This window comes from Brienomyrus brachyistius, chromosome 10, assembly GCF_023856365.1.
Source record: "Brienomyrus brachyistius isolate T26 chromosome 10, BBRACH_0.4, whole genome shotgun sequence".
Lineage (NCBI taxonomy): Eukaryota > Metazoa > Chordata > Actinopteri > Osteoglossiformes > Mormyridae > Brienomyrus > Brienomyrus brachyistius.
Window position 1 is genome coordinate 7,455,527 of NC_064542.1, and position 26,221 is coordinate 7,481,747.

Genomic DNA, 26,221 nt, shown 5'->3' on the forward strand with positions numbered 1-26,221 from the left:
ACCTTAATATTGTTGTTACTACCCTTGTTAATAACCTCAATTTTATATGTGGATGGAAACATGTAGTGTTTTTATGGTTACATTTAGTCACATTATACACGTTTTTGGGTTGGAAACAGCACAAATGATATTACTTGCAATTATGTATTTTACTGGTTTAGAAAAGGAGCTTTGCATGATGTGGTATATTCTGTACTTTTATAGGATAGTAGAACATTAAGGATCATATTTGACAAGCACCATATTCAACATATTTAGATGCTGAGATCCTTCCTGAAAGACAGCACATTAAATTCTGAAGCCTCTAATTTTAACAATCAGTGTTAAAATATCACTAATAGAACTTACGTTTTAATTAACATAGCAACTTGCTACTGTTCAGTATTTATTCCCCACAATTAAATAACATAATGCATTGTGAATGTATATAGTGCCGGGAAATGCAACTGCCTAGGATTACGCAGAGACCAGCTAAGCCTCTTTTGTGCAATTAAAAGTTATTTCTCACCTAGGCGGGGCCTCCTGTATGAAACTAACTCTTAGCATAGAGACTTATGTGTTATGACTGCAAATGATCCTCAGTAAGTCCTTCTTTTTTAGCTATAATTCCTCCACAGTAAATTTAATTGCACTTGGTATTATGGAGCAGAATCTGTACTTTTCCGGTAAGAGATCAGACTCCGGACCTCAGAGTCAGAGAGCTCCAGGACGAGGCTGTTTTCTTAAAAGTGCAGCAGTAAGAGCAAAACTGCTGTTTTATCTGTGTTGGCTTGATTAACTCCACGCACAAACCTCAGCTGAAGTTTACAGATGCCAGACCGTGGTATCTGGGTCACGGAGCAGCGTAATCGATACTGTCACGCTTCGTTCTCCGCTTACAGTCTGCACAGAGTTCCGGGCCTCGGCCCATCTGCTCTTTGCAGCCATCTTAATGCTCATGTCAACTTGACTGCTTCATTCTGGCTCGGTTCTTCCTTCAGCCATGAACTCCTCTCGGTGTTCTTCGTTAAGCGAATCCACTGCAGACGTATGGAAATGAAACATATGCAGGAATTTTTCTAACACAAAACATTTTAATGCAAGATATTGCTCACAACATGTACCTAGTAAATAATAATGCCGCTTGTCTTTACACAGAACCTCTAGCTATTACTTCCCCATTCATCTGTATTACAGTTGCATAGCAGCAAAAAGTGACAAGAAATGTAATGCCTTTTAAATGCAAAATCCACAACAGCAATAAAAATTAATCTGAACAGAACAAATGCTGGAAGCCGAACATGGAAAAACAAGACAACAGATAAAAATTCTCTCTGTGTCGGCTTAATAAATCCATTCCCTTTTATGACAGGAAGGCTGATATCCATTGTAATAATAATAATAATAATAATAATAATAATGATGTTTCTTTTATAAGATCTGCCGTACTGTCTTACCTTTCTTTGGCCCTCAGCTCTAGAGGCAGGTGCACATGTGACCAAGAATAATAGATACGCAATAATAAGACTAATTCTTGAACTACTACATGACACAAAATACATTGCATATAAACATTCAAAACACACCATTTAAAGAAAACTTTGCCAAAGCAGAAATGTCTACAGTCGCTTTGGCTTTTTGATAACCTTGAACCTGACAGACAGTGAAACATTTAGATATTTTAATTTCACTTTGCTATAGATCAAGCATCCATCCATCCATCCATTTTCCAAACCGCTTATCCTACTGGGTCGCGGGGGGGATGATCAAGCAGTGTTTTTAAATTTATTTTGACGAAAAATGATGCTCCATAATCAGTGACACATTAACAGGGTCAGCGCGTACAGCAGACTTACCCGGCAGCGATTCAAGTTGTCACAGACTCCCCTACTTTCTATGATGGTGGTGTTAGTGGTATGGGTTCAGTTTATTTAAACCGGGTTAGTTGAGGCGCCTATATAGCAAAGACCTCTGGGCTTCTGCCCAGTCAAACAATGATACATTGAGATATTTAAATTTCACTTAGAGATTATCTGTGACAGGGGTCCTCAATGTCTGGAGTTCGGTCCGGATGCGGGACCCAGCCAATTATGCACTGTATGAATCAATATGGTTAATGTGAAAAGGCTTGACATGGTTTGACATAAAAAAAAAAAAAAAACGATCAGCAAAGTTTCCATTTTTCTTATATATCGAACACTTTGTAGTTCATGAAATGCCTTGAACTGTTTTGTTATTGAAAATATTTCCAGACCTCTGACTTTGAACAAAAATCTGATACAGACATTTGAGCATAAAGTTTGAGCACTCTCGCTCTGTGACTCATGATCTATATCATCTGCCATTTTCTCAAAGCATTCTGCAATGGATCTGGAGGCTGCCTGAGTCCATACTGACTTGACTCCGCCCTCTGTGCCCTGCCGGTGGTTGATGGTTTCGCTGACACACCCCTCCAGTGGCGTGGCTTTCTGCTCATCCGTTAGCATTAAGCTGTAGTGCTCTTGTGGTACTGGCTGGCCCTCCATTAAAGAAAGTTTCTGGAATTGCCGCATCGTTTCCTGCTCTTTGAGGGCAGAGTCATCTGCTGTCCTGCAGTGTCCACTGCATCCTGTAAGTTAATTTGCTTTGTCACAGTCATTGACTTCCTACCAGCGGGATACGCGGCAGGGCTGCCTCCTCCATGAGTCGCAAAGTTCATGAGCGATTACGGTGGCTGTGGCGGTCTTATCCATGCAACCCAGGCCCAGATGTGTCTTTCCTGGGTAAATCTGGTGACTTAATATCAATATATGCAGTAGTAAATCACCAGTAACCAATATTACTGGTGCAGGGTTGCAGCAAAATAAAATATATTTTTATACAAACGATATAGATTTCACTGCCATTCTTAGAAGTTGAGTTATTTGCGAGCTATTTATTTGGAAACATTATGTAAAAGTATGCACAGGAAGGCAGTTTTATTCATGTAGGAAAGAGAATGATTAACACGCATAAAAATTTGTAACTTTCTTGCTTACACTTTAATTTAATGTACTTTTTTACTTAAATTTTCAACACTATGCCCCAACTCTCACACCTCTCATACTGGAACAAGGGTTTTGCACTCCCCCCTGCTGGTAGAAAGAAGGACATACGCAGACAGGCCCTTATTAACTTGTCAATCACCCACCATCCTGTTCCGTTCTGTCTAAAAACTTGGCAGTGAATATATGTTGGGTGTTATACACAGAATGTTGCATTAAGGTGCAGGTAGATCTGTTTCCAAAGCCTGTTCTTTTACCTGCCGACACCTACGTACTGTAACCAAGCTTAAAAATTAGCCTACTTCAAATTAAGCGATATATTTAGACTGGTAGAGCAAAAGTGAAAAAACTGAAAACTCTGAAAGGTTTCTGCACTGCAGAGTGAAAGTAAACCCAGATTAATACACTCGCTCACTTTACATTAAACATGACATTCAACATTGTAAGTCATTTGTGGCAGATAGATAATAGCGACTTTAAAGTATTTTGGCCTATCAACAGAACAACAGCTTTCTTATACCCTGAAAAGTACTTTACTATGGAGAAATAGATTGGCTTTTTTTGCTCAAGATTTCAGAATTTCTTCCAAGTACACCAACGCATAAGGAGGCCGTATTTCAGTTAGAAATTCTCATCTTATTATGTCAGATCTGGCATTTCAGCTGTGCACCTCGGTGGGAATTTATAGTGATGGGGGAATGGTGATTGAATGAAATTCATTCCCCTTAAACTAAAATAAATGAGCAGATCCACATATCTCTCATCCTATCTCGAATGTTCTTTTCATTTTGCTACACTTATGATACTCAGTGTTCAGTTATTGATGTTATCATGCAAATCAGATTAGAGTTTTCAACCGGGTGTATTGGGGACATCTTGCATGAAAGTGGTCAAAATGTTTTTTTCTGCAATGTTGGCCCTCATTGAAGTCCCTCAGCATTGGTGGTGACTGATGGTGCGATTAATATGGATGCAGAAAGGTCAGGATAATCACACTAAGCACAGTTATGTGATTATTGATGTCATGTTCATTACAGATCCAGAACATTCTAAATACTAAACTCAGAGTTAACATCTGAAATACAATTAAATATATTATAATTGTAATAAAAATATTTTTTTAGATACATTCTTAGCTTACTTATTTTCATCTGCAGAATCTTTTGTCCGGTTCAGATTTGCCACATTTTGAGATGTTTTTGTGTACATTTTGTAAATTCCCTTCTTTGTCTTACTCCAAGCAGATATGTCTTGAGTGTGATTTCAGAATTTTGTCTTTGGCTTTACTCTTGATATTGAAGCAGTGTGTATTTCTGAATGCGGCTTCTTTGATCTCCTGCCAACAGGCATTGAATTTAGCTTCAGAGAAGACGGAGGGTATGGGATACTGGGCAATGATTATATAATATATTCAAGGAGCGGTCAGAGCATCCATCAGTATGCCAAAGCAGGGTCACAGCAAGCGAGCTGCAGAGCCGTGATTTGGACGGGATGCTGGTGCATCGCAGGGCAGGGGTCATAAACATGAACCATCGTTTGATATGGTTTGTTTGTGATGTGGTTTTTTCATGGATCTTTGACCAGAAGCTGTTCCTTTCCATTTTTACATTGAGAAGAATATATTAATAATCCATCCATCCATTTTCCAAACTGCTTATCTTACTGGGTTGCGGGGGGTCCGGAGCCTATCCCAGAAGCAATGGGCACGAGGCAGGGAACAACCCAGGATGGGGGGCCAGCCCATCGCAGGGCACACTCACACACCATTCACTCACTCATGCACTCCTACAGGCAATTTAACAACTCCAATTAGCTTCAGCATGTTTTTAAACTGTGGGGGGAAACCGGAGTACCCGGAGGAAACCCCACGACGACGTGGGGAGAACATGCAAACTCCACACACATGTGACCCAGGTGGAGACTCGAACCTGGGTCCCAGAGGTGTGAGACAACAGTGCTAACCACTGCACCACCATGCCACCCCCTATATTAATAATAAATAACAAAAAATTCTGCCCAGGAAAAAACACACTGTAAAATTTCATAGTAAAATTGTAAACTTGTTTTACAGTTTAACTATGTATTTTCACAGTTCAACCATGATTTTTTTAATAATGAATTGGCACACTTTTTTGGTTCTACAGTGAAATCTACAGTTGACCTTCACTGTCAGAATTATTAATGGCCAGAAGAGGTGACCATGAACTTCATAGTAACACGAGTGTTCACAGGTCTACTATGAAACATTCATGGTAGAACTGTAAACTTTATAGTAAAACTGTGAATAATTAAGGTTTAACTGTAAACGTCACAGTTTTACTGTGGGCTTTCACAGTGGATTTTTTTGCCGGATGATTGTAGCTAGAAGCATCTGTTTTAATACTGACGTTGTCTAACAAATAATGGTAGCCTGTGGCTCATTACCCAGGAAATCTGCTAATGAGTCTTCTGTTTTTCGTTTAGTTGAGTTCTTTATATTTAGTTGCTTCAGCTTTATTACAAGAAAATTTTGTTCTCTGTGAAGAATAACAGATGGAGCTTGAAACTGATTCCTTACTGACACATTGAATATTTCGTACTGAGGCATTTCTGGCATCGAGTGTCTGTGACCTTCATATCAGTGCCGTCTTCTTGGGGGCCTTGACTGACATTCACGAGCTTGCAGAAGGTAGATTTCACAAACAGACAGGCGCACGCCACACTGGGGCTGAGAGTCGGAGCCTGGCCTCTCGGGGAATCTGTTGAGGAAGATGGGTCAGTTTAAAGGTGCATTTTATCCATGCAGGGCATCAATACTTCCCGGCATTACGAGAGAAGTCACTGCTGTTAAAGCTGCAAATTGGCTGTTTGTCTAGAATCCTTCCGGAATTAATGAAATCAGCAATCTCAGAATAGCCACTTAGTCACTGAGATGGTTTGATTTCCTTCTTCTCCCCTGTTCTCTGTAGGTTTAGGATTTTTCCCTGGCAGTAACTTAAGTAACCTTATTTTATTTAATCATTTTCGTTGTATGTTACATGCAACTTGAGTGGTTGATGAACACTTAATGAGCCAGCAGTATTAATTGTTAGACAGCTGGTAGGATATTAGCATGACACACGCCCCACTCTTAATTCGCTGGCCCCCAATTTGAAATTAAGGTCAGTTTTTTTTAAGTTTTTTTTTTTTATCACATGTAGTTGTGCTTGTACAACATACTGCAAGGGTTTTTCTGACAGGTTCCTTGACTGTGCTACACAAAATTGGAGAAATTACGATCTAAAAATATACGGAATTTAATAAAATATACCTAACATAACAATATCGAAAAATCAATAAGACAAAAAATAACGATTAGCGCAACACTTTATGTGTAGTGGGTGCAAATATGCAAGGGTACAATGGTGCGAAATGTGGGTGGAGGTGAAAAGGAAGTGGGAGACACTGAAGGAGAGAGAGTTAGTACTGTATGAATGTGTGTGCAGTTGCTGATTGACCATTGTGTGGCCATTCATGGGGGCAACAACGTAACAAAGGATTTGAGAACTTGGGGAAGGCAGTAAGGCGATTCTAGGATGAACTTTGGGAGGGGCCAGATTTTCATAGGGAAATTAATAGCATTAGCGAAATTAATTGCACTGATTCATTTTTCCCAGCATCCCCTGATGTCACTATTTTGACATAATATAGCTCTACCTATACATTCTTTTAATATATATTTCCCCAGTGTGACTTTTTATTCCACATTCTTCCCTTTAACCGGAAAAATGACACGTTTAAATATGCCTTAAATGGCTTCAGCTCCCGAAGACAGATGAAAGGGCGGCTCAGCAACCTGGAGCGTGCGGATTTGACGTTACCCATCAGCTTACCGTTATTGCCACCGAAAAGAAGTAAATGAGCATCTTTCTGTTCCAGAAGGTTTGATAGGAGAAGAAGAGGAGGGTCTCAGTCTGGGTACTTGGACATCTGATGGACTCCCTCTGCAGAATGCCAAGGGCGACATTCCATACTCGACAATGGCTGTTCTAAGATTCTAAGTGTAGCTTGAAACGCAATATGCATCCAAACTTTCACTTTCCACCGTGCTGGGAGACTCTACCTACGGCCTTTTGTCACGAGCCGAAACAGAATTATGCAGCTGAGATTACGCTAAAGTCATCAATTTACCAGGCTCTTCTCACGGAGACGCCTTCATGTCGGAATCATCAGATAGCACTGATAATTAAGGCCTAAGTGGAACATATTTCCGGCTTGAAGCACCATATTAGCAAAACAAAAAATGTAAACCCACTCGACTTCTGTTGGACATTGTAGGTATTCTCCAGGGTGGCTTGTTTTGGTTCAGCAATGAGTCATTTCAACAAATCGCATTAATAGCGTAACAAACATGAACACAAACATAATTTGCGGTTATAGATTGTACTTGTGGATTTGACTGATTCATATCAGGTCCTGTAACAGGTTAATGCCTTTTACTATAAGTGTAGGTTGTGTTTTATGGCTGTTATTGCAATCTATGTAAATGGCTGGATTTGGGAGACTTAACAACCTTGTTAAATTTGCAGATGGTACCAATTCAGGTGGTGTAGCAGGCAATAAAGATTTAGCAAGAAGACCCATGTAGAGCTTTTTCGGATGAAATACGAGCAAGTCAGTGGGGATTAATTTATACTACAAGTAGAACAATAGTTAGAGAAAACAGCAGCTTATTGAGGGAAATGAATGTATGCAGCCAGGTCAGAATTTGGCCCCTGTAATTAATAAGTCAAAAAGAAAAGGCAATGTCTGCTTATACTGTAGCTGCATGAGCACTCAGGCAACACAAGAAGTTATTGCTGACTTAAGAGTGAGTATTACAGCTAATTTTAAAGGGGTTAGCATCAATTTTTTTTTATTGCAGCACAGTATGTAGTATATGAGTTCAAAATGCCATTATAATTTAGACATCCTTAACGTAATTGTGGTTAATTATTAATAAAGATCTTTGTTCACCTTGTCATATTCAAAGATGACGGCATTTTTTCCAATGCTACACACCAGTTCACTAACACGATGTACGTATCCGGTTTAGAATCTTTAGGTGGTAACATTAGTGACGCCATAAGTCATGAGACCAGGTGGTCTGTTACTGCTCATTGATAAATATGATTCTTTATTTTTTTCTTACCACAGCAGCACCTTTGATTTTCCATAAACGGCACTGACCAATAGCATTTCCTTTCACATCTTACTCTCGGAGCATAACCTATAGTTGTGTCCTACAGATTCCACTCCTGTGTGGACTAGCCGTTCCTTCTCTGCCAGCAGTCACAATCCTTTTACTGGAACTTTGCTCCTGCTGCTTTTCTCATTTCCCCCTTTCGTGTCTCCTTAAGGAAGGATGACACACTCCATAGACAGGCTGAGCTGCTGCTTTCGGAGACCTGAGACCACAGGGGACTCGGAGACCACGCCGCTTCTCAGACCCCCCCACCAGGACCGCGAGATCCCGCTGCCTGCTGCTCTCCGCCATGTCTTCCCAAACAACGCCATAAGCGTTAACGCCATAACCCCCAGCCATAAGCAACTCATGGACCGATATCCTGGGAATAAGATCAGGACCACAAAGTACACTCTCCTCAGCTTCCTGCCCAAAAACCTGTTTCAGCAGTTCTACAGGTGAGTGGGCTCATCATGCTGATGTGACCAAGAGAAAATGTAATCAAGTAAATGTAAACATGACTCTCCCTCTGTGTTGTCTTCACTTTATGTGTGTGTGTGTGTGTGTGAGTGTGTCTATAATGCTGTCTATCCTCCTTACACAGAAATGCACAACACTGCATGTTCTTTACCTGTTATTATGGATATTAATTTTATCTGTCACTTCAATGCAATATGTGATTCCTTAAGCCACCACTAAAACATAGGAGATATTTAGTTTATGAGTGATCTGGATTTGCTAAGATTTTGCTAAACCTTTTGGTGGGTCTGAGCTCAGGCTTGACTCCACCATCCTAAAATACGGAATTTCTGTGCTGCTGACAAAGTCTCATGAACCTTTTCTCACAACGGTCCATGGAAGTTTTTTTTTTTAAGCAAGAGCGGAGTTTCTTATCCTGTGAGGACATTATTCTGAATAATGTTCCCACTCAGAAGTAAACCTAATCTTAGCTTCTGACCTTTTAAAGACTGCTTTGCATTTACTGACCACGGTCTGTTTTTCGTGTCCGCAGGCTCGCCAACATTTATTTTGTGTTCCTTGTTGCCATAAACTGGTTTCCGCAAATGGAGGTGTTCCACAGGGAGATCACAATGCTGCCCCTACTGGTCGTCACTGTGGCTTCATCATTAAAAGATGCCCTGGAAGATTTCAGAAGATACAAGTTTGACAGGATCGTAAACTACAGAGCAGCCTCAGTCTATGACTGGTAGGTTGTTCCCTTGTCTTTGAAGGGAGTCATTCAAATAAGACGTCATTCAGGCATTGCTTTATGTAATAATATGTTGAAATTTGTTTTTAAGACATGTTCTTTAAGAATCCTGTCGGTGAAGTTGACCTTTGTTTGCTGAGTGTTTGTCTCACTAAGGAATGTGGTTTGTCAGTAATGGCAGTAGGTTGATAATCATCAAAGTGTTAAATTAAAGCTTTCTGAAAGTGAAACTTGTCCCGGATGCATCAGGCTACTTGATGCATGAACACTATCTGGCTGAGATATCTGTAGTAAAGACCAGTAATGACCAGCTTAATCAAATAAAACATACAAATGAATAAGATCAGCATTAAACTGTTCTAGCTGTAATTTAAATGATTTTTGTTATATAATATTTACATTTTCAGGGTAAATCTCATTTTATAGTGTGACTTCAGCTAATAAGTATATTTTCAGCAACCATTTGTGCAGGATAAATCTGATTTTTTTTCCCCGTAATAACTCGTAAATAACTAAGCAATATATATATGTACTTCTACGCAATAAGTCATATTGAAGTTGGTTTTATAATTCTTACTTCAGCTTGAAGTTTAGTCTTATCACGTTATTGAGTTTTACTTACTGTAAATATATGACACAGCATTTTTTAAAGAGAGCTAGGGAATGTTACACTTCATGTCATAAGTTAATCATATCCAGAAAAATTGGTATGATTAAAAAAAAAAACAAATGTCATGCAGTAGATTAAAATGAAGATTGAAAAGATATACATTTTTTTAAAAAGAATATTATAGCATGATAATATTTTTATAATTGCCACTGCGTCAGCTTGCTGTTTCTGCCCTGGGGCGGGACTTAGGACCCAGGGGTTTGGCCTGGGAAGGCAGGTGTGCTAATTGGCCGATTACCTGCCTGAGCATTTCAGTCATGCAACTGACAGAAACGGCGTACAGTCATTCCTTCCTGAAAGAGCTGCCTATGAGAGACACATTTGAGTACTTCTTCAAACCTTATGAGGGGCCATCACAGTATCGAATGTGAGCTGTGGAAGAGATTTCCTGTTGGAGACACTGGGTGAGCAGCAATGCGGCTGAGGGATCTTTTGACCCGAGTCAGCCAGGGCTGGAGGGTGAAGACGGGAGAGGAGACAGTGAGGTATTTGGTGTCCAATCTACCCTTTGAGGACTTTGGGAAAAAGGATCAGCCCAACCGGAGATATGCAGACAACAGCATCAGGACAAACAAGTACACCCTGTGGTCCTTCATCCCCATGAATCTCTTTGAGCAGTTCCATCGCCTCGCCAACATCTACTTTGTGGCAATCGCTGCCCTGAATTTTGTGCCGGTCGTCAATGCTTTCCAGCCAGGTGTGGCTCTCATCCCCATCTGCATCATCCTCTCCATCACTGCCATGAAGGACGCCTGGGAGGATTTCCGGAGGTACCAGGCAGACAAAGACCTTAATAACACCCCGTGTCTCATTTACAGCAGGTACTGTGCAGACAGGGGCTGCTCACACTGTTCAACATGTCACTGTTTTGTGTCTGTCTCACCTGAGTTTTCCAACCCAGAAAATGCTCAGCAGGTTTACACAAGTTCACCTCAGAGTTCTCTCTTGCTGTGTTTTGCTGCGTTGTCTCACTCTTTGAAAGTCCCAAGTGAATACAGGTGGTGTATGATTTGATTTTTCCAGTACAGTATCAAAGAATGTAGCTCAGTGCCTCACATGAAATGTTGCTGGTGAGATGATCGGAATTGCAGCCCCCCATGCTAGCTGAATATGCCATCCTGTTTCAAGTGCTCTGAGTTGCAGAGATATTGAAGGGGTGTGTAGGGAAGAATGGAGCCTTGGAAGGGATCTGCTTCTGCTGTGACATGCAGATATTTCTCACTCCAAATGTGTCTTTCTAACACGTTGTTTACGGAAGATGAATAGCTGTTTCAGGCGCTGGGGTTCATGCTGTCTTTGCATGTGGTCCGGATCAGCCTCAGAACTGTGGGTCGCATGGTGACCTAAGCTTTGCTGACCAGTGAAACTGGTGGCAGGCCACTAGTTAAGTTGCTAGATAACCGATGATAGCAGGTTTCCAGTTACGTCGTCGTTGCTTGAGGAATAACACATCAGATATCCGTGGTAGTGACTTCACCATCCTAGTCCAGCCATGAGTTTCTTCAAATGGGTTCATGATCATCAGATAGTGCTTCTCTAACACGGAAGCAGTGCTTTGTTGGGGATTGAGTTCACAGACTGCACCCAGCCCATAGCCTCCTCAAGCCCCCACTCTGTGACAGCACCTGGCAAATGCACCCCAACACAGTGCCCGTATGGTCCCGCTGACAGCTCCAGGTGTCCAGGTGACGGCCCTGCCCGGCTGTGATCGAGGGTGAAGCCTGCATGTGTCCTGATGCCACCGGAGAACTTGCTACATCATCAGGCTCATGTTTACCCTTCGGGCAAGAATAACGACAGCTGTCTTACGCAGCATTTCGTGTTTTTCAGACATAATTTACGCAGTCAGCCAGAAATGCATACCTGCCTGTTCAACTTGCCAGGCATGTAGACTGTGACGTCACCTCTGTTGCTTGCGATGGTATGAAACTGATGTCAAAATAATGGTCTAGTGTTATTCTCAGGCTATTTAACCTCTGCACAGTGTTATCTTGTACCTGATTGCACAAGTGCGATTTGTAACATATTATGTTACAGCATGTTATTGACTGCTGATAAGAGTCGTAGGTAATCATTACCTCTTAGGGCATATTAGAAACCAAGTCAATCTTAAAGCTGGCAAGCGGGGGAAGGTGGGGCCGAATCTGTGCAATCACTGACTGTATGTAATATAGTTTCCAGCAAATCTATTGTGCAAACAAATAAAAAAGGAAAGTTCAGTGGCAGGATTGCAGATGGACCACAGGCTGGCTGGATTGTACAAACACAGACTTTGTGCTTATAGTCCAGTTTGGGGCCTGAATGCATGAAGGATGTTATCAATTAATGCTGTCAGCTGGGACAACTTAAAGGAAAAATAAGATCATTTGTGTACTTCAAGGTACATTGCAAGCTGCTGTCCTTTACTCATTACTTAACTTATGTAGATCTGAACAAAAAATCAAAATCATGGTAGCTGAGTAGTTCCTAATGCATTATAAATTACAGGTCGAGAATAAATAATATGATAAGAAAACACTGAAAACTTTGTCTAACTTATGAAGGAATGATCTTTCTTTTTGCAATTATGACTAAGTTGCATGATGCATTAAGCAAAATGACTTGGATCGTTCATTCGTTTTTCGTTGGAATGTCTTTCGGGGAAGAATGGGGTTTCTCGTGGGGGGGTGTCTTTTTCTTCCGATAATTTCTCGTGAAACAGTCAGCAGAATTAAAATGTCGGTCGTTCCCATTTGTAAAATCCTTTAACTATAAATTGGAAAGGTTTATCGACTTGGCTTCTCAGTGTTAAAAGAAAGAAAAAAAAGAAAACAGTAGCTGAGAATTTTTAAAAATAAATGTGTTGCTTAGGAACAATTGCAGAGCAGAGACTGAAATTCTTTTGGGTCACAAGGAAACAAGCACATGAAATAAACACCCTTTCTGAAACTGACAGAATTAACCCACTCGAGATACTGCAAGGTGAGAACAAGTAGATATTTTAATGCCTAAGCGCTGACAGGCATCTGTCATTCTGCAGAGTTCTACTCATTTCTTTGTTTTCTGGAATGGAAAATAGAAAACTGCTTTTCAAATACGGAAAGCCCACATCGTCCTATTTAGCAAGGGTTCTAAACCAAGGCCCAGCGCCCCCGTGTGGGATTTCGAGCCATTGTAAACTGAGAAAATGTTAATATTATCATCTGATTTTAATAGCGCAAAAATGTTCACGGTGGACAACCCCCCCTGGAGAAGGTCATATTAAAGCCCCTACAGTACCTGCATTTTTTAATTATTTATGTAATAATGCTTTGGTGGTAGGGGCTGCCCTGGTTTAGGAATTGTTGAAAACCCCTGGACTGCAGCATTTCCTTACCAGTGAGGCGAGCGTCTTAATTAGCTTTACTGGAAGTTGCTGTAAAAGTCTAGACAATACTGACTAGACTGACATCCTTGACCTGGCATGTTCATATCTCTGAAAAATCACTTTCTATTCTTCTAAGACTATGGTATTAGTCTCACATCACTACCCTGCAGTCTGTTTTCCTAAAAATACTCTTTGGAGACCAACCTCCACACCTCTGTGTCTACCTCAGTACCTGTCTGGTGAGTAATAAAGGTCATGTGACCTATGAACCTAGACCATTTGAAAGTAGGGATGCAGCATGCTGTTCTGTGTTAAGTTGTTTTTCACCACTTGTGTTTCGATTCTTGTCATGCGGCTGAATTTAATCATCGGGAAGGTGTATGTATACGTGCATGTAGCAGATTATTAATAGAAACAGTGCAGCATCCATCATCCAGCACCATTTGAGGAAGGTGTGGTTTGTTTACACAGATAGGTGGTGTGGTGATACAGGCCTGACAGGATTCCACTGCAGTGCGTCATCACATGTGGCATGCTGCCCCCCCCCCCATACCGGCATCGCCCCCGGGCCCATGCTGATAGCCTGTGTTCCCGGAATGGAGGTCTGGGCCCCCACGTAAAAGCGGGCAGCCACTGGTTTTCAGTCAAGCTGATTTTTAACGCCAGTGGGGGCAGCTGCTCGGGGTTCTCTGAGAAACATACTTCATGTGTCCAGTCAGCATACGGTGATCAAACACCAAAGATATTCATAAAAACATCACAGGGAACAGCGTGTAGCTACCAGTGAGCTGGGGCATGAAGATGGAGGTCTTCAGTTCAGCTTTGTCCCGCTCTCTTTTATTGTCACAGCTCATAAGACGTCTGTACTCCTGTATCACATTATCGTTAGTATCTCTTGAGCAAACTTCGTCCAGTATTCACATTGGACTCTCCCACTAATACCCACATTGGACTCTCCCACTAATATTTACATTGGACTCTCCCACTAATATCCGCATTGGACTGTCCCAGCAGTACTCACATTGGACTCTCTCAGGAGTATTCGCATTGTACTCTAACACATACTCATGCAAATACCATACTGAATGGGCTAACAGCATTTCATGTGCACGGCCATTGACAGAGCTGTGGGTGTTCTTTCCTATCAGCACTGCAGGTCACAGAATGCTGCAGAGTTAGACAGCCCCTCAAATATCAGCCACTTTATCATTCTGTGTCACTGAATGGACGAGAGGCCTTCGCCAGTTCATCCTACCCCAGCACTGGCAGCTACACTATATGGACAAAAGTGCTGGGACACACCTCTTAAGTGTTTCATACTGACCCATTGCCACTGGTATATAAATTCAAGCACCTCGCCTTGCAGTCAGGTTTATAAACATTTGTGAAAGAATGACCTCTTCTGAAGATCTCGGTTGATTCAAGCGTGGTCCTGTCATAGGATGCCACCTTTATAATAAATCAGTCTGTGAAATTTCTTCCCTGCTAGATATTCCATGGTCAGCTATAAGCGGTATTATTGCAAAGTGGAAATGTATAGGAACAACAGAAATTCGGCCATGAAGTGGCAGACCATGTTTACAGAGCGAGGTCACCAAATATTGAGGTGCATAGTGTGTAAAAGTCGCCAACGCTCTGTTGACTCAATAACTGCAGAGCGTCCTCTGGCATTAGACCCAGCACGAAAGCTGTGAGCCTGGAACTTCATGGAATGGGCTTCCATGGCCAAGCAGCTGCAAGTAAGCCTCACATCATCTAGGGTAATGCCAAGCGTCAGATGGAGTGGCGTGAAGCTTGCAGCCACTGGGCTCTGGAGCAGTGGAAATGTTCTGTGGAGTGACAAATCGAGCTTCTCTGTCTGACAGTCTAATGAGTCTGGGTTTAACGGGTGCCAGGAGAATGTTACCTGCCTGACTACATCATGCCACAGTATCTGTAAAGTTTGGTGGAGGAGGGATAATGGTATGGGGTTGTTTTTAGGGGTTGGGCTTGGCCCCTTAGTTCCAGAGAAGGAAACTCTTAATGCTTAAGCATAGCAAGACATTTTGGACAATTCTGTGGTACTTTGTGGGAGCAGCTTTGGGAAGGCCCTTTCTGTTCACTGTGCAAGGTCCATAAAGACATGGTTGGGTGAATTTTCTGTGGAAGAACTTGACTGGCCCACACAGAGCGCTGACCTCAACCCCATCAAACAGCTTTGGGATGAATTAGAATGTAGATTGTTAGCCAGGCCTTCATGTCCAGCATTAGTGCCTGACCTCACAAATGTTCTTCTGGATAAATGGGCAAAAACTCCAGTTACACATTCCAAAATCTTGTGGAAAGCCTCCCCAGAGTAGCAGCTGTTATAGCTGCAAAGGGGGGGGACCATCTCCATATTGACGCCTATGGGTTTAGAATGGGATGTCATGGAGGTTCCTGTAGGTGTAATGGGCAAGTGTCCCAATACTTTTGTCCATATAATATATGGTCTGCCAGCTCATCATGACCTGTACTCACATCACACCTCTGTAAAGAGTTACACAACCATTTCAAAGCACCTCGCTATCCATTAAGTGTTCTTAGCCTTTCCTTGATCTCTGCAAAATAATTGCAAGAATGTGGAAGGAAGCAAAGGATGAGCCATGATGGCACACGAATGTAGAGCAGGTGTGGTTGGAGGGGCTCAGAAGGCATCTCCTGAAGCGTGTAAACTTCTCTTCCTTCAGGAAGCAGCAGGACTTTGTGCTGAAACGCTGGAAGGACGTGCGAGTCGGAGACTTCGTGAAGGTGGTTTGCAACGAGGTGATCCCGGCAGACATCTTGCTCCTGAACACGTCAGACCCCAATGGGGTCTGCCACCTCGAGACCGCCAACCTGGACGGGGAGACCAACCTGAAGCAAAGGCAGGTGGTGCGTGGCTTTGCTGCCCCGGTGAGTGTTTCAACACACCGGCGCGTTCGGACAGACTTGGGCTTGCCGGTCATCCCATATGGAAAAGTTTTTTAAAAATGAAATATGAATCTTATGTGTTTTACCCAAATTATATAAGCTGTTTATATGACACGCAAAATAAATATATAATGCATATTAGCTTAATGTGTCATTAGACATATGTCCTTTAGTCATTTAAAATACATATGAAATTAATGTAGCGTCAAACATAGTCCTATATATCCTTTATTCATATAAAATGCATATTAGTGTTTTGTCAAACTGACCAAAATGCAAGTTCTACATTGATACACAATGCATATTAAACGAATGTTTCATCAGTATTAGTTTTTATGCACAATTCTTTAAATGACCTGGGTTGAATCATAGACGGCGGTTCCACACAAATTGAATGCGTATTTTGAAAAGGAAAGAGTCTCTTCAGCTGATGCGTTCGCTTTGTGTTCTGAGAATGTAACACAGTTGAGTTAATTTCATTGAATTTTCTTATGTCTAGTTGAAGCAGCTGAATGTGGACAGATCATACACATCTTTCATTAGAATAATACAAAAGCAATATCAAACTTAATTAAAAAAACCATAAACAAAATTTTCCTACTAAAACCATATAATATCATCTATGGTAAATGTAAAATTCATATAAAAATTGTATATTTCTCCTATAGGCTTTTCCCTTGAGTGCCTTACATGTCAAGTGAGTTTTTGTTATGAATGTGGCCAAAATAATACAAGAAAAAATATTGACCTACAGAGAACATATCAAAAATATCATGCGTGGTGATATGTAATCGAAATAAGAAAAATGCTTGATGTCCTTACATGAATCATGCTGCTTTTTCTACATGGGATGAACCTTGTGGACTAGCCTTGCAGATCTTAATTAGTGCCTCAAAAGCATCAATGGGTGACTGACTTTACATCACTGAAGCAATCAGGGCCTGAGTTTGTACAACAAACACACACACCCCATTAACAAAGATCTGCACTACATTTAGCACAGACATATTTGCTGGCTCATCATGGATGTTGTGTAAACAGAGTGTGTCAGTGATGATCATCGGATTGGTCATCAAACTGCTTCCATACAAGTCCATACAATTATTGTATAGGTCCAGTGGAAACTATGTGAAAGTGACGAACGTTTGCTCCTCGCTGCAGGTCTAACCGGATTCTGGATGAATCCTTCTATCGCTCCAATCTTTGCATGCCATGCGCTACGTAAAATGCCGTCCGCTGGCATCTCAGCATTCCTGTACTGCCTATATATCCGCATCGGTGGAGCTTTGAAGGACGCTACCTGAATGTTAGCATACCACGCATGTGGTGAGGTGTCTGCCTCGGGTGTGGTCTGCTTCAAGTTCCACTATATCACAGCGCCATTTAACCTTTTCCAGGTCTATTTCCAAGAACGAAACCAGAAAGAGGACAGCGTGTCTTCAGCTGCTAGATGCAGGACTTGACAGCATTTGGCAAATTAAATGCTCTGTCATTCGAATGAGTGAAATCCACTTGCCTCGGTTTCTTTCGGGGTTTGTTTTTAACTCTCTCTCCTCGCGGTGGATATTTAGTTGCTCTCACAATTTTCTTGACACGTCTGTATCCTAGTGTTGAAGGAATTATATTTTTAGCCAGTAACTATGGCAATTTTTAATTCTGTTCTTAAGCAAATTATTATGTTCACTGATTTATTCCTTAAGAATATAACTTAGCAGTCACTTAGCAACGGACTAAATTGACTGTAAACATTACTTTGAGCCATGATAATATTGTGCTTTATTTGCTCATGTTCATGGAGTTTGCACATGCCTGGTCTGCACTGCGCTGCAGTGACCTGCAGTTTGCTCGAGCAGCTTCCCAGACTTTCTGCTTTTCTCCATGCATGTCCGCCGTGACAGACCACGTCATTCACTGTATGCTTCCTGCCACTGGCTCCAGGCTCCTATAGAAATAACTGAATCAGAAGTCAATGGCGATTAACCACAGGATCAGTGGATCTTATACCAACAACTGAAACAGAAGAGGAATTAGCTGTATACAGTAGCAGTACTGTCATTCAGGCACTCACACGTTGACCAAACTGTTTATCACCTGAAAATATCCATCCATCCATTTTCCAAACCGCTTATCCTACTGGGTCGTGGGGGCTCCGGAGCCTATCCCGGAAGCAATGGGCACGAGGCAGGGAACAACCCAGGATGGGGGGCCAGCCCATCACAGGGCACACTCACACACCATTTACTCACACATGCACTCCTATGGGCAATTCAGTAACTCCAATTAGCCTCAGCATGTTTTTGGACTGTGGGGGGAAACCGGAGTACCTGGAGGAAACCCCCATGACGACATGGGGAGAACATGCAAACTCCGCACACATGTGACCTAGGCGGAGACTCAAACCCGGGTCCCAGAGGTGTGAAGCAACAGTGCTGACCACTGCACCACCATGCCGCCCCCCACCAGAAAAATTTAATTGTATTATTAAAGGCATTCGTTTATTTCTGTTTTTCAGAATTGTTCATTTCAGCCAGAGCATTTCAGCGGTACCGTGGTCTGTGAGAAGCCCAACAAGACACTGACACACTTCAAAGGATACCTGTAAGTCGTCTACCTCATCTCCAGCGAGCACTGCGGTTTGGTCCTGCTAGGGGAGCTTCTTACACATGTGCCACCAGATCGGTGTGAACAGGACTTCTGTCAACCTCTGCCTGTTTTTATGCTGGCCCACGATGAAGCCACCAATAGCATTGAAAGATCATAACCCTCTAATTTATGCTCACAAATACAGCATTGCATCTTTATGTATATATGAATATATGATTGTGGTACGATACTGAAATTGGAAACGTGGCTAATGAGGCTTTTGCTGCATTCAATAGTTAATACATTGACTCTAAGGTACCGCTTGAGTGAGTAATGGTAGGATGTGTTCACCTGAGATGCTGACCAGTGTAGAAAGGCTGGTTATGACTTTGAAGTGATCAGGTATACATCTGTATGGGAGAATAACTGATCCTGATGTATAACAAGTGTACCGGAAAGCTATCGCATATCATCTCACATCGCATTACATCACACCACATCACCAAAGCCCTTCTTGCACAGTTCCCAAAGGGACAGTTCTTTGAAAAGGCTTTTTTCCAGCTGTCTGTTTATCAGAGGGTTGTCCTTGATGTCCTACTATAGTGGCTGACGGACAGGCCAATACTCCGCTGTGGTCTGGTTCTTTTGGGCTGCTCCGTCTCATTAGAGAGTGCACTTATTCATCTTGTTATTCTCAAGCAGGGTTTCCCCTTGTTTTGCTTTCTGAAACTGACGTTAGCTGGCAAGCTGCAGAAATACGTTGTACTGCCATTATTTCTCGCCTGAACCCCTGTTTGTATTTCTTGAGCTTGAGCATCTCAAGTAGCAGAACGCATGTCAAGCACCTACAATAAATGTCTGTCTTACTGTACCAGTAACTGTACACTAACAGACCCTAGTTGATCCATGCGCCTCCCCCTCCCATATATAAACCGAGGATTAAGTTTAAGAATTAAACTGAGTTAGTGTGAAATAGTTATATTTCCGCTGTCACTTCTTAAACCTAAAATCTCACAACAAGAGAGAGTCCCTCCAATTATGTGTAGGACATGATCTTGAGAAAACAACTTTGGCTATGTTGAGATCATGAGAGAAATAAGACAAAAAATAAGACAATCATGTTTGTCCTCCGTGGTCTTCCGTATGATGCCAAGTTGCAGTTAAAAAATGCAGACGAAGCTGTTATGTGTTGATATGAATGAGGCAGGTTAAAAGTTCCTCGCTTTGAGTTTTCTTCCAGTTCTTTAAGTAATAAATGGAAAACAATGTTATATTTCTCTTTCTTACGAAGAATAATCTAATCCGTGACTCAAATACCGTGATACGAGCCGAACAGTGAGTTTTGTGACCCATTGCTCCCCTAAACCATACCCAGAAAGCTACCTAGCGAACGCACTTCTTACATCACGCCACACCTGCCACATTACAGGTTTCGTTACAGCTCTGTTTTAAATACTTCTCACAAATACAGAGAAAACAATTCGGTAGCTACATGTAACCCAAGCTCGACAAACATGTGGAACAGCGAGCTGGTTCCGGTAATATCAGACAATGATAGTGATTGGTTGTCCACAGGGAAAATGTCATCCTATGGCAACAATATTTTTATGTGGTAGCTACTAACTACAATGTAACTGAAGTAGCAGTAGTGCAATTAACAAAAGATGTAGAGCTAGTTTGAAACTAGCTAGTTTTAACTTGTAATTTAAGGTACACTTTACACCCGACCTTATGATCGAATTTGCGCTAAGCTGGTGCAAACCACTGCTGTACCCCAATGTCCCAACCCATCTGTCATTACAGCGGATGCATTGATCTTATGTCGCTCCTGTATTGGGAGTCGGTGGAGCCTTTGTCAGAATGGGTCCGGCCATCATGACACCCTAGTGCTAAACAACCTTCAGATAAATTATTTGTCAGGCCTGGACAAATGCGCATTGCTGTGTGGCTCCATGCGCTGAAGTGATCACAATGGGCTGATGAGGTTATGGCCAAGAGGCCCACTCAGTTTGACTTGCTTTGGTTTATGCCATCAGCTTTTGCATTATGGGGTGGGTGTCATACACATTAAGGTATGAACTCGGGTGCAATTACAGCTGAATAAATTAGAATTGGATAAAGAGTTTTTGTCTTGACAGTTATAATGATAGGACTGATGATAGGAAATTTGACTTACACCAAAGCAGAGGTGTCAGAGCCCTTGGCCTTCTGCTCGCGGTTAGTGAGAAGAAGAGCTGTCCGTGCTGAAGGCTCATTAGCGTTCATCAGCTCGCTGGACTCGCAGAATCTGCCCTCTACCCATAGCCCCCTTCATGAACACACTCTGTGTTTCCCCCATAATAGCCTCACTTCGTTAGCCATTATCAAAAAGTTCATCTGCATCTGACAGCACAGTCTATTAAGGATTTACGCAGCCAGCAGCTCATCCATCAGCCAGCCGTAAAGGGAAACTGCAAAACTTGCAACAAGGGAGTGATACCGTAGCAGGAATGATAACCGAAATGACTGGTATTTAACAATAACACGTTGGGACGGATGGATGCTTAACATTTCAGAGCCATGCCAGAGAAGAAGAAGATCGGCTTTGGCAGAGAAAGCCTGCTGCTGCGGGGCTGCACCGTGAGGAACACCGACAATGCCGCTGGCATCGTGGTGTACGCAGGTACGCCCTCGGCCTCCGCCTCAGGCCTCCGCCTCTGGCCTCCACCTCTGGCCTCCACCTCTGGCCTCCGTCTCTGGCCTCCACCTCTGGCTTCTGCCTCAGGTCTCGAGTGCGTCGTTGGCGACGCAGCGTACTTTTCGCGTCTATTTCAGTTTATATCTCGCTGAAATCTTCATGTAGAATCATGAAAAAAAAACGCTGACTGAATCCCTAATCTGTCTTCTTTCCGAAACAGCAATTATCGGAAGTATTAAAGTTTTTAAAATTAGGTTAAATTGGCAAAAAATTAAACCATGTCACCTTCCTTTGTTTTACCTGCATAGGGGGTGTGTAGTGTCACCCTCACCAGAAGATCAATATTCGCATTCTAAATAGCCGCATTACCGTGTATTCAAATGGAATTTGCATGGTGATTTGATAAACAGCGCAACAGCAAAACGCGATCCAGATACATCCCCATCAGCACCATAAAAGGAGGGGGAGGGGTGTGACCAGGCGTGAATGGCTCATGCATACACAGGAAAGTTGCTACATATTCAATGAAAGGAGCCCCGAAATAGTGACATGAGTTAGATTTTTCTTATTTATTTATCAAACTGAATGTTGCAACCCTACCATTTAGTCATCTTCATGCAGCCAAGACTTTGGTGATCAGATATCTGGGATCAAAACAAACTGCCACTGTTGCTTACTATGTACTTTTATAATGTTTCTGCAAGTGTTCAAAGTACAAGATTAAGATGAGTTTAATGCCAAAACAAATATCCATCCATCCATTTTCCAAACCGCTTATTGTTCTGGGTCATGGGAGGTCTGGAGCCTATCCCAGAAGCAATGGGCACGAGGCAGGGAACAACCCAGGACAGGGGGCCAGCCCTTTGCAGCCGAAACAAATATATAAGAAATAATTTATTTACCATGAATTAAGTTTATGATATTGAATGAAATGTGTGATCATGCCCCAGTCAGTGAAAGTGTGTTCCCTACCCCTAGACCCCAGAGGGTTAAATGAGTGTTGCAAGATATGATCGATTAAAAGTCATTTTCAGTATCTCAGTAGAAGTTAAAGGTGTGTCTGACTGTTCAGCTCAGAGTCTGACACAGATAACAGACCATCCTTTTCCTTATAATCTCACTGATGCCGCATGCCTTGCTCTTCCTCGAAACCCCAGCCCTTCCGCCTTCATTTGCTTTGATTTATCAGTGCTATATGTTCATAATCCTAAACAGGTAATTTGGGAAAGTGCTGGCTTAGAATGTTTACCAGTGGATGAGCTGAAAATAATCATGTTGGTTTTAAGAGCACCAGGGAACTTTATCCTATTGGTCTCTATGTAATTTTGATTTTAAATGGGGTCGTCGAACAGTGACAGTAGGCTTTGCTGATTAAGCAAATTAATGTATCTGTTGTAGGACATGAGACAAAGGCCATGCTCAACAACAAAGGGCCGAGATACAAGCGCAGCAAGCTGGAGAGAAAGATGAACACTGACGTGCTCTTCTGTGTGGGGATCCTCTTCATCATGTGCCTTATTGGAGCACTCGGTAAAGTGACAGACCGTAAATGAAAACCCCTGATCGAATACAGAGTGAATAGAAAATGAATGGGTGAAAGAACACAGGCACTCTCCCTCTTTCCACGTAGGCCAATACTTCTGGCTGGGCACATTTCCCAGCATCCCCCCGTTTGTGCCCCCTGACAGCAACAATGTGTACATTCCTCCATCCTTGTCGGGGTTTTACATGTTCTTCACCATGATCATCCTCCTGCAGGTAGAGTTTACGTGTGCGTCCATGTGTAAGTTGGCATATTTGAGTGGAATCTCTCCCGCACCACGCCTTTAAACGGTAATGTGTCTGAGAGCAGCTGCTGTATCCCTGTTTAACAGGTGTTGATTCCCATCTCGCTGTATGTGAGCATCGAGCTGATCAAAGTGGGGCAGGTATTCTTCATCACTAATGATGTCGACCTGTACGACGAGGAGACAGACAGCCGCGTGCAGTGCAGGGCCCTCAACATCACCGAGGACCTCGGGCAGATCCAGTACGTCTTTTCGGACAAGACGGGCACTCTTACGGAGAACAAGATGGTATTCCGGCGATGTAGTATCATGGGGACAGAGTACTGCCACAAAGAGAATGGTGAGTCTCCATCATTCTGCAGGATTGGATGCCCTAAAGAAAGAGACACTTTATATCAGTGTTTCCCAGTACAGTCTTTGGAGTCCCACAGATGGTCCATGTTTTGTTCCTGGTAGGAAGGGAGCTTGGGTTGGGAAAACTTGTACTATATAGTACCTCCAGAGTAAAATGATACTGCAGAATGCATCGCGGAAGTCATTGTCCTCCAAATTTGCTGTGGGTTCTTGCTGTAACACGCCATGTCCATGAATGTTGCTGTCCGCTAACAGCACTACGCCTGGCTGCCCTCGACGAGGCTGAATCGGATGAGGAGGATCCCGCTTTCCCGCAGAAGAAAGTTCCTTCACGGCTCCAATTCCGGAAGGGGAAAAGCGGCGCTGCTCTCAGGCGCTGGAACAGTGCTCGGGCTCGCATTGGTGTCCGTGGCCAGGCCGAGGTCACGCTCAGCCCCCACAGTGATGTGGCCTTCAGCAGCCCCCTGGTGAGTGACTCTCACAGCCAGTGAAAGAGGTGCAGTGAGCCGGTTTGTGCAGTAGGTATAGTGAGCCTCTTTGTGCAGGAGGTGCAGTGAGGCTCTTAGGGCAGGAAGTGCAGTGTGCCTGCTTTGAACAGGAGGTGCATTGCTTCTCTCTGGGCAGGAGGTGCAATGAACCTCTTTCGGCAGGAGGTGCAATGAGCCTCTCAGGGAAAGAGGTGCTGGGATCCTCGCTGGGCTGAAGGTACAGTGTGCCCGTTTTGGGCAGGAGGTGCAGTGTGCCTCTCTGTGCAGAAGGTCCAGTGCATCAGTTTGGGAAGAAGGCGCAGTGAGTTTCTTTGGGGGGGTAACTCCTCAGACTTCCCACTTTAATGGGCCATGTGCCAGTGGAAGTAAAAAGTCAAGCATCACACACAGTAAACACTGGTGCTTGAGACAGATGGATATTATTAAAGAGCAGGGCCAGACCTACTGTCTCAGGGGGACAACTGGGGAAGTCGGTATGGGTATAGCAGCCCGGGTTGGGGGTGGGCAGTGGGAGGAGTTGTGCATCCTGTTCATGGTGCGGTGGGCCAGAGCAGTGCTGTCAGGGTAAGTCTGGGTGGGTCATCTTTAGGTGGGATTTTTTTAACATATTCCATCTTCTATGCTAGGTAAACTATGCATGCTTTGGTGTAGGTGGGCCTCTTGTTCTAGGGAGACCTTCCATCCTTCCTGAAAACGATGCTCCTGTGAACTACATTATAATTACATTAGAGGTTTAAAGGTTGAACTTCATAGATCTTAATGGTCTAGCTTTAATTAAGTGTGTTTATGAGAGCGCTTTCATCTTGCAAATCTAAACAGTGATTATTCACTCATTGACACCCAAAACAAAGAGAGATGAGTTACTGTTACTATTTACTGTTACCAGTAAAAACCCCTCTGGCCAAGCAGCAGCCCACCACTGCAGTACCTTATAAAACACTCCAGTTGTAAGTCATCCCCAGGAACCGTGAGGTCAGAGAGCACCTTCTCACCCACATGCACATTTCTCCCAACTTTGCATCACGTTGCACCGTGCAGTAGAGCAGGCACTCTTTCTCAGTAGACACGATCGACAGCTTGCTAGCACCCAGCATGTCCCTAGGGGGCGTTAATGCGACTTCTCCTTCTCCTTGAACGCACCAATTATGGTTCTTCTCTGCCAAATTCCGGGTCACACTCAGAGGATGACTTAGCTCATACCCTGCCGGAGCTCTGTGAGGCAGTCAGAGGGCTTTTTTTAGTATGTGGTGTGAGGCAGACAGACTTCTGGGTGAGACAGGAATAGAGATTCAGGCATCCCTACAGGCAGAGCGTGATGCTGTCGACATCTGGCAAGTGAGCCCGAGTCACTCTGCGATGGTGCAGAGCCCGTTCACACTTAGCCAGGTGACTAACCACTAATCTCCTGTGCTCTTCCTCTTGTCTGCTCCACAAGACCCAAATTTGACCGTGGTCATGCAGGGTCCGGCTTCCTGACAAGGCCCTGGTACCACACGCTCCCAGCATGCTCTCCATATGGGCTGGGTCGCTCCACATCCGTGGTACTATTTTTCCTTGCGTGAACATATGGGCACACTGTGGCAAATTGACCGTGGATGGTCGTCGCAGAATTTTTAGCGTGCGTGCACATCCAAGTCACCTGGTGCCATTGAGACACGAGTTACTACAATAACAAGTCAGTGGGTTTCTTTTGGCTGGCTGCCATCTCCTGCCCTTGCTGAGAAGCCAGATCTGTCCATAAGTGCTTCTGTTCTACAGTTTGACTGAAGGGAAATCTTCTGTTGAAAAAGTGACCTCCTACATTTCCTGGAGAATTACTGTTATGTTCACCTGCATATCCATCAGAGTTACTCATTTCTCATGGAGGGACAAAGCTGGTGATCATGTGATTGTGACTCCTTATTAGCTAATTCACCAAAGAGCCAGAGCTGAGGTCACACTCAGTAATAAAACCATTACAGTGAATCCACAAAGAGAATACTGTTCCATGT

The 26,221-nt window shown here is 43.0% G+C and overlaps 1 protein-coding gene across 3 annotated transcripts in view; it reads left to right on the forward strand.

The window, feature by feature from the left end:
- The window catches only part of atp10b (ATPase phospholipid transporting 10B), a 64,684-nt gene that overhangs the window by 25,006 nt on the left and 13,457 nt on the right, over positions 1 to 26,221 (forward strand). The window contains exons 2-10 of one of the 3 annotated variants that reach the window (XM_049028814.1): positions 8,360 to 8,642; positions 9,197 to 9,391; positions 16,119 to 16,323; positions 18,854 to 18,939; positions 21,480 to 21,586; positions 23,000 to 23,131; positions 23,232 to 23,359; positions 23,476 to 23,728; positions 23,998 to 24,209. In XM_049028814.1, the coding sequence (XP_048884771.1) occupies positions 8,365 to 8,642; positions 9,197 to 9,391; positions 16,119 to 16,323; positions 18,854 to 18,939; positions 21,480 to 21,586; positions 23,000 to 23,131; positions 23,232 to 23,359; positions 23,476 to 23,728; positions 23,998 to 24,209 (1,596 nt within the window). In that variant the 5' untranslated portion in view covers positions 8,360 to 8,364. Of the gene's footprint in view, positions 1 to 8,359; positions 8,643 to 9,196; positions 9,392 to 10,166; positions 10,886 to 16,118; positions 16,324 to 18,853; positions 18,940 to 21,479; positions 21,587 to 22,999; positions 23,132 to 23,231; positions 23,360 to 23,475; positions 23,729 to 23,997; positions 24,210 to 26,221 lie in introns of those variants that run through there. The other 2 variants (XM_049028816.1, XM_049028817.1) reach the window with 2 other exon arrangements.